At 37.5% G+C, this 13,271-nt stretch overlaps 1 protein-coding gene across 12 annotated transcripts in view; it reads left to right on the top strand.

Annotated features, from left to right (window-relative positions):
- Nucleotides 1-13,271, top strand: part of EPHA6 (EPH receptor A6) — a 517,785-nt gene that overhangs the window by 449,472 nt on the left and 55,042 nt on the right. For all 12 annotated transcript variants that reach the window (XM_067001793.1, XM_067001791.1, XM_067001836.1 and 9 more), the window contains one exon: nt 8,851-9,060. In XM_067001793.1, coding sequence (XP_066857894.1) covers nt 8,851-9,060 — 210 coding nt within the window. The remainder of the gene's footprint in view (nt 1-8,850; nt 9,061-13,271) is intronic.

Below are 13,271 nucleotides of genomic sequence, written 5' to 3'. Positions count from 1 at the left end.
TATAAAGGTACTTTGTCCTGAGATTGGTCTTTTCACACTGATACACCCTCCCCTGCTTAGCCTACTCCCTAAATAGATGCCTCACAGACCTATGTAGCTGTTACGAGTTAAATCTCATCTAATTTTTTCACAGCTCCATCTAAAAGGTCGTTCTTGGCTAAAGCAATTGCATTTAGCATCACATGAACAGGAACACGATCACAATGAGGCAAGGTGGCTTGGGTGCTTTGGGGAGTTACTGCTTCATAGGTTCAGTTCCCACGTGGAGAACATCTGCAGGCTTTGGTCTGTGCTCACTGTCATTGTGGTTTGTTGATTCTGGGGATTTAAACCACAGAAAGGGAACACAGCTGGAAGCTGGCTTTTAAAAAACTGTAAAATAACCAAAAAGCTGTCACCAGAGTACTATAACTTCTTTCAGTGTGCTACCTGTGAGTGTCGTCTGCAGCTGCAGACCACCAGGCTGCTGTCAGTGTCTTACTGCCGCTCACTGTCCAAGGTGTGCTAACCAATAGCTGGGGCAATGAGGCAAGAAACGGCCCACAGCAAAGAAGAAAACTGTGCTCTCCAGGGATTCATGTGGGAAAGAGAATATGAGGATTAAGCAGCTCTTGAGTGTTGGCAGCATTTTCCCTTAACTGTTCCCCGAAGAGATGGATGTTTATGTTTCAAAGAAAGATGCTCCAGTCTTGTCCAGTTTTGTGAATCTCTGAGTTGTAGGAGGAAGGATTAATTTACCCTGGCTAATCACAGGGTCTTTCTGCCTTCTTCACTGTTAACATTTGAAATAGTAACGCTCTCCTTCCTACCTAAAAACTGATATATTTCTTTTCACATAAGAAAACTAAAATACTCTTTAAAAAAGAGTATCTTTTAGATATCTAGTATCTTTTAGACTCTAGATTTATTTACAGGAGTGCATAGCATTTAAAAATCCTTAACGTATTTTCTTCCAAAGAAAATATTTTTCTAAAGGTTCTATAAAATATGCTTAACTACTTTAAAACATTAACAGCAGCAGACTGTACAGCAAATGAAACCCAGGAATTCATCACCAAATTTTAATCCCTTGAGGCATGTCTAGCAGCAGCTAAGTGTAAAAATACGTGAAAAAATATGTTACTGGAAGGAGAAAATATTATGATATATTGCTCTTTGATGCAGTAATCGTTACGAAGTTATTCTCAGGGCAGCTTTGCTATCAGGCTCTCACTTTTTTCAGCTAGAGTTTAGATGCTGCATCAGACACCTACATTTAGTGAGGCTGGGGAAAAGGGAGAAAGAAGAAAAATGAAGACCGGTAGAAAGTTCTATAAAATGATGCTGTAAAGTATATGTTGTAAATCCATCTAACATGGCCTCACTAGACAGAGTCAGCTTTGGGGAAAAGAGGCCAGATGGCCTTTCTGAAGTTTAATGGTTCCCCTTATTATTTATCTGCATCCAGAGAGGCAACAACATTAGAGCTCATAACTAACACTCCTTCTTTTGCTTTCACACATAGCGTTCATGTGCAGTTTTATTTATTGGAGGCACGTTCCTTTCCTGGTAGAATAAAGGCAGCATTTTCATTTCTTTTGTTTTCAAAAATGATTCTGTATAGAAGAAAACTTGCATTGGAGACTACTGATACAGATACTTTTTTCCAAAAAAAAAAAAAAGAGAGAAATTAGAAACTGAGTTTGAGTGAATGTGATACCTTAATAGTGAAATGGGAAGCAACAAGTGCGTATGTGATCTAAGGTTAGCCTGAGATGCTAGTGTCTGTGATGCTACAGAGCCAACACTTCTTCTCAAGCAATGTTTCACCTTGTTAAAAGATGCAGAAAACAGAATTTCTGATAATACTGTGAGAAGTTCATTTGCAAATGCTGTGCTTTTTTAATCCCTGTAGATATTCTTCCTAGTGAGCAACAAGAAATTTATTACAAACAACTGTCTTGTATTTGAAGCCAAAAAGAATTAGTGGCGTGTGGAAACTTTCAGTGTGCTCTATCTTTGAGAATTTGTGGAAAATACATGAGAAACTAGGAGATTATAACAGAGCCTGTGTCAGCCATGTATTAAAAAGAAGGGAAAAGAGAAGTAAAGAAATTACAGGCCAGTCAGCTTAATGTCAAACTGCTGTTACATTTTTGGAACAAATTATCAAAAAAGTATTTATAAGCACCTTAAAGATAACAGTGATAAGTATGAGCCAACGTGGATTTGTCAAGAACAAATTATGTCAAACAGTCTGGTTTCCTTTTGTAACAGGGTACAGGCTTTGTGGGTGTGTGAGAAGCAGTTAATATCATAAATCTTGACTTCGGTAAGGCTTTAAAACTCTATCACATGAGATCCTTATGAGCAGCTAGAGAAATATGGTCTTGACAAAACTTCTGTACATGGGCACAGTACTGGCTAGATACTGTATGGAGAGAATGGACTTTAGATGGGAAGTCATATGAAGAAGGGTTTTTTTTGCAGTCTGTTTCTCGATATTTTTAAGTTTCTGGATCCTAAGATGAAGACTAAACTTAAGAAGTTTTCAGACAATGCAAAGCTGAGTAGGAACACAGGCAGACAGGAAGAGAAAGCTGGAATTTAAAATCACCACAACACATTTAAGAAATAATTTAGGAACTAGTTGGTTTTAGAAACTAATTAGAAATAAGTAAGAACAAGGGCAAGATACTCCTCTGAGGCTGGAATAATAATTTAATGTAGAAAGCAGAGAATAGCTACTCAGAAAGTTCACCGGAAGAAATGAATCTAGATTTTGAAGTAGGTCAGGGATGTCATGTTGCTGTGAGAACAGCAAACGCCACAATGCAATCCAGAAACAGGAGTATCCCCTGCAAGTTATATGAGGTCACCGTTCCTCATTTCTTGACACTGGTGAGGCCTTAGAGTACTACATCTTTGGACCATAACCCTTCAGGAACTATATGAATTCAGTGGGCAGAGTGCACAACAAAACTGAAAAGAAGACATATTGAAGAAAAGAAGACATTGAGAAAAAGAGGTCTTTGGACTGAACTTGGTTTTAGCCCAAAGAAAAAGGCAGGAGAGATATCATGGGTGTCAAAAACAGTTACAAAAAGGAAATGAAATCTGTTCTCTGTGCCAGTAAAAGTGTCATACTCAAGGGAGGCATCTTATTTAAGATGGTCCTGGTATGAAGCGGATGGGATAAGTAATATTGTCTTAATGGTTTTAAGTGCAGGTTAAAAAAGCATGTCAGGCACGACAAAAGGCAAAGATGTCATCTGGATCCCCCTCAAAGTCTCTTCCAACTCTGTGACAGCTATATTCCAGTTCTCCCGGTGGGCAGGGACACCCAGTTATGCCAGGACAGCCTTTTCTTGTTGCTACAGCTGGGAGAGGAAGGCAGGGTCACAGGTTACAAGGCTACTGCCCCTGTTATGTCCAGATTTAAGTGTAGCTATTGTGCCCTAAAATAAGCTTCAGAACAGCTCCATCTTGCAATATTTTTAGTAATAAAAAGACTTCCTACGAGTGGGAGGAAGACGCATCTATAGTCCCTTCTGATGGCAGTATAATAACACATTTTTAATGCTTGAAGAGGCGGTTAGATTCTTGTGGTGTAGGATCACTCAGTAGCATTTAAAATGAACTAAAGTAATTTCAGTTTTATATGTATTACATTTAATGAAGTTACATGTTATTAATTGCATGAAATCCTGGTAGCCATTAATTAAAGAAAAAATTGACTGTTGATCTAATCCAGTACCAGTGGTAGAAACATGAGTGCAATCCACATGGTAGTATAAAGCATGAATTACACTTCCAAGTAGTACCAGGTTTCAACTTGAACACTGGAAGATTTATCCTGATAATGATCTACCATTTACTTTGCATTGTCAAATGGTAGCAATAAATTCATGGTAAAAACTAGATCTTTCATACAGGGACCCATAGGAACTCTCAGTGGTAAAGATGATCCAAGTTAGACCTAGACACACCATTTTCAATGATATTCTCCTTCAAAAATAAGATCTAAGTCATCTGTAGAGGAATATTTATACCTGTAGCAAATCCTGTACACTTCTCAGAATATAAGGCCATAGAAGTGCTAAGATCTCACTCTCACCTATAGGGCAAATAAAGAAGTGAATTTGAGAGTAGATGTAAGTCCTGTATCGTGTAAACGATACAGGAAATTTGACTTGCCACTCTGCCAGAAAGTTCTTCAGTACTAAAATGGAAAAAAACCTTCTGAAAAAAAGAAAAATTCCATGGCCTTGTAGAAAAGCACTAAATTAGTGCAGGCTGGAGCTGGAAACCTAAAAATAAAAAACAGTGAGAGAAACTTAAGATCCCTTCCTTCCTCCCCTGAAATAACTGACCCTCTTAACTGCCTTATTATACATTAATGTTATTAAAGAGTTCATAGCATGATGAGAATATTTCACAGATGTAAGGTTTTTGGAAGCAAACTGTAAATGAATGTAAAACAACTATTTTCAGGGCTTTGGAGGGCCTACATAAATTCAATGACAACTACTCAGATAATGAATGTATATTCAGTTGATAAGCAAAGCTTATTTAGCAAAGCCATTAAAGACTGATTAAAATTTGATATGATGATAGGATAAATGTCGTAAGCCTACTGGTGTCTGAACTGCTGCCAGTATTGATTAACACCTTTAACACCCCAGTGGGAATCCTATCAAAAGTATATTTCAAATATAAGTCATGGGAATCAAAATAAACCCCTAGATAACAACTGCCATATCATTAAAATGAGTGTTTCATGTCCCTATAGGACAAGCAAATGAAACAAGATAATGGAAAGTTGCTAAAGGATTGGTTTGACTCACAGATGGATGTGGGGATTTACAGACACTGAAAATATGAGGCCAGATTCATACCTACTATAATTTCACCAACTTAGTTGAATTTTCCAAGGGTTAAATATGGCACATAGTCCTTGTTCTGGCCAGCATAAATTAGACAAATATTTCTTTATATTGGAAGAAAACAGTTTATAGATGGTAAGGGAATACAGCTGGCATGGAAACCAATGCAGAATAAGTGATTACAGAGGGACTTGAGAAAGAGATGGTTTTGCTGACGGGAAAATGTAGTTGTTCCAGCCATGAGGGTGGTATTAAACAATATAAAACCAAGAATGAGAAGTAACAGAGGGGAACAGATGCGGAAGAGAATTCAGAGAAATATTCAGAGGAAGAAAGAGAACAGAATAAAATTGTAACTGGTATGTTAGCAAGTCTGTCATTTTTTTAAAGGCAAAGATAAGCTTGAACTGTTTGTGTCAAGGCAGAAGCTCAAAGAAATGTGAAGGAGAGAGAATGGCAAAAGCATGTGATTGTTTTTAAGTCAGGCATTTCAGCTATATTGGTAAGGCAAATGCTGAGATTTGGAAAGAACAGAAAAAGGTTATATGTTTTATGAAAAATCAGTCAAGCATGGTCTAAATTTGAAAGAGAACAAATTAAAAAAGGAAGGGATGAATGCTTGTGATTTAAAGGGACAAAAGGTTAAGGGAGGTGTTGCAGATGACTGAGGTTTTGATCATTGAAATAATGGAACTGTGAACGATGATAAGGAAGAGGTAAAATCTAGAGGGTGAGGGTGGTGGTGGTTTTGTTGGTGCTTTGTTAGGAGGCTGGGGGGGGCTACTTGGTTGTTTTACAAAAGCAAGCTATGGGTGCTTTCTTTCAAATCCTAATTCTACAGTAAGCTAAAAAAAAAAAAAGTTATTAATCTAGGATAAGTGCAAAGAGAATTAACTGTTAGCGACCCAGATTAATAAAGTTTGCATGAGGAGTTTGTATTATTCAACAGAAAGCAAAAAAAAATCCACTGTGGCTTCAATAGATGAAATACTAGACAGGTCTCATGTCCTTATTTGTTGGTAGATGCTTAGAGTAAAGCATTAAAAATATTCTCCTTTCTCTCTCCTCGCATTAAAAGGTAATGGGAAGTTCTTACTTAACGTATCTGTCACTGACAAGTTTTGGGTCTCTGAAAGGTTCCTTATTCTTCTGGTCCATAACAGGGAATTCTCTTTTGTAAAATACCTTGTTGTCCGATGTGCTCGGCCCTGAGGCACCAGCACCCAGGGGATGTCTGGGACAGGCAGATTCTCCAGCTTGGCCCTTGGCAGGCACACTGAGGCCCATCAGCGCGCCTCAATAAACTCAATTCTGGGAGTTTTTCAATAACTCCCAGAATAAAATAAATAAATAAAAAAATAAAAAAAAACACCATAGTTTTACCTGGTACTGAAGTGAGACTGACTAGAGGGAATAGCCTCAAGTTGTGCCAGGGGAGGTTTAGGTTGGAAAATTAGAAGACATTTATTCACAGAAAGAGTACTCGGGCATTGGAACGGGTTGCCCAGGGAGGTGGTGGCATCACCATCCCTGGGGGTGTTCAGGAAAAGACTGGACCTGGTGCTTATTGACAGGGTTTAGTGGGTGACATTGGTGGCAGCATGATGGTAGGACCAGATGGTCTTGCAGGTCTTTTCCAACCTTATTGTTTCTAGGGTGCGAGCATATTCTAATTGTGTCTTGACCCTCAGCTGAGTGCTGTCTTCTGAACCAATTGATTACATATGGCTTTGATGGAGATGATGAAGCAGGTTCGGGCTTACAGCTGTGATGTGATGGCTTAGAGGGAATTGCCTTGGGGATATTCAGGGGGAAAAGTTCCTATGAATGTGTCACATGTAGATGTTTTTGATAGTGTGTCAGTAAGTGTGATTAGTTTGGAGAAGGCTGTGATGTGATGATATTGTTCATCTAGGGGTTGATGTATGGCTGCCTAACTAACAAGCGTTCTGGGAAGCATGAGGCTGTATGGTGTTCTAGAAGGCTAGGTGAGTTGGTGTCCAATCCTTAGCATTAAGATATGTTAGCTTAAAGTAGAAGTTTTGGAGTCTAACTGTGTGTGTCTTAAATTTCATATGCCTTTTTTTTCTTATTTCTGTTTTGTTTTATTTTAACAATAATAATAATAGAAGTGCAATAGTATTGGTTGGTACCTTGTCTCTAAACCAGGATTTCATGTACTATTCCATTTGAGCTTTTTTTTTTTTCCAGTCAATTTTATTAAAGGAATTAGAAGAGTTTTAAGATACTCTAGGAGTTCTACAGGCTGCAAAATCCACATTATCTCTCCTGCTTCTTTTTGCAAAGTTTGTCTTTCTTCTTCTTTGTACCCAGTAGAGTTTAATCAAACAGTAATGATATTAAGAATTATTTCCTCAAACCTCTTTAGAGGTGAGCAACTCTCAATTTAGCAGTCTGTTATGCACAGGGGATATTTTATCTTTGTAATTTTTACATTAAAAACATATAAATACTTGATCTAAGTAGACATTATATGTTACAGGCACGTCTTGGTCTGGTACTGTTCTGTCCTGAGACAGATGGGTTAGTAATATGAAGAGCAAGTAACACTAACCTCTGTACCCTGCACATGTTTTTATGTGTATTCTCTGTGTGTTGTGTTTTTGGTTTGGTTTGGTTTGTGTTTTTTTTGTTTGTTTGTTTGTTTGGTGTTTGTTGTTTGTTTGTTTGTTTGTTTTTTACATTTTTACACGTTAGAGCACTAGTCCCTTGTTTCTTTTTATGCTTATATACCTGACTAGTTAGATGTAGGCCCCAAACTAATGAGTCCTGATTAATAGATATGCTAAAATGACTTGCTGTTCAGGGATAAGATTAAGCATATCTGTGCAGTTGAGTTCATTGCTTCAATTAATCTAATGAATTTACTGGATTTGACTGTGAAGTTTATCTAACTTAAACATATGAACTAAGCAATAGAAATGTCCTGAATGCTACTTGTATGTAGCCGAGTGCTGAAAGTGTCCAAAGAGAAAATGGGAAGTTAACTTGCTTGTAGGGAAGAGCTGTTTGTTTTTTGCTTAGCTGTTCTTGCTAATGTAAAAGCTTGGCTTACTGAATAATCCATGAGAAGCTAAATGTCTGCCAGCTGAGGTCACAAAAATTCTGCTGTCAGCAGTCTGCCTTAAAGGGTAGATAGAGCAGATGTAAATCAGGCAAGAGCTCCTCATCAAACTTCCTTATAGGTATTTGTATGGTCCCCATTACCAAGGAATTCAGCAGTCTTCTGACCCAGCTGGTATAGAAGCATTAATTTTCATTTTGCAGATGGGAAATGGAGGCCCACCAATACTAATTACATAGACGAGCGCAGTTAATGACATAACTTCTGCTGAAATCTATTGGAGTTGAACATCTAAATAGAAGTTTAGTAGCCTAATGCTTTCATAGATCTGGGCTTAACTTCAGTCACCTAGGAAGACTGGAGAAGCCATGCATGATCCCCTGAATATCAGCCCAAATCTCTTTTTCAGTCTAGTGTTCAGAGATTATATGGTATTATATGCAGAACAGAGATGTGGTAAAGCTCCAAAGTTTCTCTGGTTACCTGTTTTAGGCAACAGCAGTATCTCTTGCAGACCATCAAGGCTGGGGCAGTAAAAGTAGGACGTTTTGGTTCCTAGGAGTATGGAGTAAGAGATGGAGAGAGGACTTTTCTATGCTGTCATTCTTGCATTTATAAAAAAAATGGGTTTGGGGAAAATGTTCTTAATAACTAAGGATAAAAGATTAAGTGTGGTCACAGGAAAGATCAGAGAGAGCGTGGAAGTGTTGAAGAAAAGGGAGATGAACTGCATGCTGACAGATGGGGTAGCTTGTGCCGCTGAGCCAGTTAAATGAAAAATCGAGTTTTCAGTGGGCACGTTGGCTGGCTGGCGTTTTAAATAAAAGATGTAGCTAATGTTGCTAGTATGAAATTCATGAAAACTAACTATCTACTTTGAACTTTGATCTTTACTTGCAGAAGCATGATGGCCACTTCACAGTCATCCAGCTGGTTGGCATGCTGCGGGGAATTGCATCAGGCATGAAGTACCTCTCGGACATGGGCTATGTACACCGTGATCTGGCAGCCCGTAATATCTTGGTCAACAGTAACCTCATGTGTAAAGTCTCCGATTTTGGTCTTTCACGAGTGTTAGAGGACGATCCTGAAGCTGCTTACACAACAAGTGTAAGTTTGTTTTATCTAATTTGAACAGTTTATTGCCTTGTAGCTGTTCTACTCCAGTTTCAAATTTGTCTATACCATAGGAATAACAGTTTGAATTGGCTGGCTTTGTTCCATTATCAGTGCATGTGGTTTAATAGCTCTGCCAATTCACTGAAGGGAAGAAGGGAAGTTTTCTTATTTTTTTTCCTCCCCCCCAATGTGAGGGGGCTTATAATCTTCACTTCTTTTTTTTTTTTTTTTAAGCAAATGTGCGGATGTAACACAGAGACTTTTCTGTTCTTGCTTTTTTTGTTTGTTTGTTTTCTACATCCTTTCCTCCTCTGCTTCCCTAAGTTCACTTACAAAGATATGCTCTTAAAAAGGGGGTTTGGGGACGAGGACATCTCACAGATTCCACTGATGGAAGCATGGTATCAAGCTTTGCATTCATAAATTAAAACTTATTTTATTTAAGCTTACCTTCTGTAAGAATATTTAGGACCTTTATCTCAGGGTTTAATCTTATCTCATTAATACTTAAAAATTCATCATGCAATGCAAGTAAATTGTTTTTATAGTGGAGAATGGGGGCTTCTATTTTATTTTCACTGAAATGAAAATTGTTAAACCTGAGTAGCTTGTTCAAATTTAACTTAAAAGAAAAAGTTAACTGCATCTGCAGTATGGAGCAAATAGAAAAAGGAGCATGTTGATGCCAATAGAACTCCAAGGTCAGATGCAGCATTTATTTCATCATAGCAAAATATTCATTTGCATTCCTGTTATGACTATTACCACAGCATTAAGAATCGTAGTGAAATACAAACAGTTTTCAAGTAATGTTAGTCTTTCATTGAAACTGAAGTTGCTTCAGAGCCAGAGAGGTTTCTCATTCAAATTGTCTGAAATGCACAGAATGTATATGTTCCTGTGATAGGGCACAGTGACAGAATGCCAATAGAGATAGTAAAATAGCATTAAGTAATTTCTCCAAAAGTACTTTCACTTTAAAAAGCGATTTATGGCTGAAAGGATGAACACATCTAATTTAAAAGTATTGTAGTAAGTGCTGTTTGATCTGTTGAATTCTATATAGCTATTGTAATGGGACTGCACACTCTTCATTTAAGGTGAAAATACGTGTTCTGGTCAATTCACTGTAAACTTTGGCCACTTCTTAGAACAAGGTCTGTGCAGTACTGCAAGCTGATTAAAGCAAAACAAGTCACTTCACAAGGTTCTAGCTGTTAGTATTCAAACTTCAAGGAAGAAGGAAAAAATCAGTTTCTTCCTTCATAGGGGAGGTTTTCCCTCATTTATTTCTTAAAGCTTCTTTTGTTTAACACTGCTTACTAGTGTGATGATTGGAGGAAAACTAAATAGAGGTATTTAAGAGAAGTGTGGATATGGTGCTTAGGGACATGTTTTAGTGTTGGAACTGGTAGTGTTAAGTTGATGATTGGACATGATGATCTTAAGTGTCTTTTCCAACCTAAATGATTTTAGTTACTGCAGCTTACTGAGTTGTTGGCTGAGTCATGCTGATTGTCCACATGAGCATGCCTGGGGGGCAGGTGATGGCCCCAGTGACAGGCAAATTCAGTTGCATTGCTCATTGTTGACCACGGTGTGATGAGCTCAGCTGGTGAAAGGCACTGCGACTTGACAAGCAACTATTATCTGTAATTGTCCAATGGATGCCTATACCAAAGAGGAAGCTTTTCGGAGTAGTTAGTGCCTGCCTTTTTCATCACATCTAGAGCTACATTTCATCAGGAAATGCTATGTTTTTTTTTAAAAAAAAAGAAATATATCTGTGTTGAAGGACTTTCTTGAAACACAGAACAGGCATTTCACCCTTAAAGCAGCCTTTCATAGTAAATGAATAGAACCCCACAATGGACATCATGCTCTCTCATTGCTTTTGCTGACCACCTGTTACATCATACACCCTTCTCCTGATCACCATTTACACCCCCTACCCCTCGTGGTAAGTTAAAAGGTAAAAACAGTTCCCTTACAGAACATTACTGATCAGGAAAGAACTGATTATTTTTTTTTTCTGATCTGCTTACATGGTGACTGGAAACCTTTGTCTCTGAAATACATAGAAATTTTGTTGGGATGTGAAGCCTTGTAAAATTTCAAAATCCTCAACATAGCTGCATGGTTTTTGAAAGAATCATGAGCCTGTTATTGTACTGAACAGAATTAATGAATATTCTGTGATGTGAGGCAGGAAACTATTCACCAGCGCAACCTACTGCTACTTTAGGGTGGTGCGGTTTTTTACTTTTTCCTCCATGGTATTCATAGGTAGTAATCCAAGATTTCTTCCTAAAGGAAAATGTAGTGTGCAGGGCACCAGTTCTGGCTAGAACTTTGACATTGGACTATTCCAAGAATATCCATCAACTTTACTGAGCAAACTCATGAACATCTTTCCAACAGCAAGCCACATGTATTACTAGAGGTATTTATATCATACATACAGTTTAGTTAGTTCCATACTGTGCTTTTGCCATATGAAGGTTAAATCCTCAGTGCTCTTAATGGAGGTTTTGTGCCGTTAGAATGTGTGTATCCTCTCCACAGAGATTTTTCTTGATAGCAGCCAAGTACCTGTAGTTACAAGAAATCCGTAGAGTTGATCTGCATATTGAGTAGTAGTAATTTTAGGCTCACATCTCCCATTATACAACTGCCTGTCACTACTCAGAAGAGACTGGGTTTTTTTCTTCTCTTAGTCTGGTGCCAAAAATAGAACATAATGATTGGATATTTTCTTTGGAAATAAGATCTACAGCAGTACTCAAGTCAATCAGAATTTTAAAAAATATGTCATCCCATCTTTGATACAGTGGTCAAAAGTATGTGAACCTATTCCTAGATGAAAACAAGGTAAACTGAAGTAAAAGACAAATCAAGTTTTATAAGGGTGTCACACTCTGTGACTGAACAGCTTGCATTCTAACAAAAATAAGCTAAATGACCATCATATCTTATGGATTTACCACACCTCAGCAGGCACAGCCTTGAGTTAAAGATTATCAACATATTTTGCTTTGTCTTCCCATTGTCATCTGATGTAAGTTTTCTTCCTCTTTACTTGCTGGTTCAGAATAGATCTTACATTGTTTCTATTGGCATATCTTCCCACGTGCAGGGGAAAAATCACAAGTATGTCTAGAAAAAGCAATAACCCTGATAGGAAAAGGCTGGAAAGGAAACCACTTAGAAAATTGCATCATTCTGTGCTCATGTTGAAACACTATTTAGGAAACAATATTCAATTAAGAGTCATAGGAAAAACTGACAAATGCCCCAAAGTAACACAATTTAAGGACAGTATGTTTCCCAAGAATTTCAATCTGTGACGCTACTAGAACAGCTGTTGAATGCTTTAATCAGTACATGAGAAGACTTCAGTTTCAGGAAACAGCTTTCCGACTTCTGCAAAGGCTTTCCTTTTTTCTTCTCCAAACTATTGAGACAAAGAATGTAAGTATCTTTTTTGATAAGAGGGTTTGGCAGGAAATAAGTAACAGTCCTCTGTTTCTTATCACAGATAGGAAAAAAAATTAAAGCAAGGTATTATTCTTGAATAGGAAGAGGGAATTAGGAGTTAGTAATACCCAACTGCCAGTCTTTGTTTCAGATTGATCAGGAAAAGATAAGGACACTTCTGAGATAACTGAATAATACGGTGTGTTTTTTTTCCCCGTAGAGACAAAATTTTCATTTTTAGTATTGGTTTCCAAGGCAACAGTAGCTCATGAAAAGACATTTCTAGTATATAAACATGCATTCCTGTCAATACAGAGGACATCCAGGCTCTTGCATCCCTGGTTTAGGTAGTCTATGTTATATGATGTGGATTCATTTACTTTTAAAATATATTCAGGGTTCACCTGTACTTAGAAAAGCGCCATGAGTCTCCAGGAAACCTTGCATATAGCAAAATGTGTACATATGTATGAACAGACCAAGATCAGTGTCACTAATGCAAAAAGGGCTAAACTGGTATCTGTGTTAATGATGACACTTTGATATTCTTCATTAAATCTGTGGGGTTTTTTTAGTTAGATAAAAACCTGCTACAAACTGAATTGTGTGATACATAGAGAAACATATTCTGTTTTTTATCTGCAGTATTTATGAATTTAACCTTAATATGTAAAACATTATTTCCATAATACTCATTAGGGAATTAAATTATTGCATATATTTTA

This window comes from Anser cygnoides, chromosome 1 (genome assembly GCF_040182565.1).
Source record: "Anser cygnoides isolate HZ-2024a breed goose chromosome 1, Taihu_goose_T2T_genome, whole genome shotgun sequence".
NCBI classification, from domain to species: domain Eukaryota; kingdom Metazoa; phylum Chordata; class Aves; order Anseriformes; family Anatidae; genus Anser; species Anser cygnoides.
Note: the sequence above shows the minus strand (reverse complement) of the source record. Positions and strands in the feature narration are given on the sequence as shown.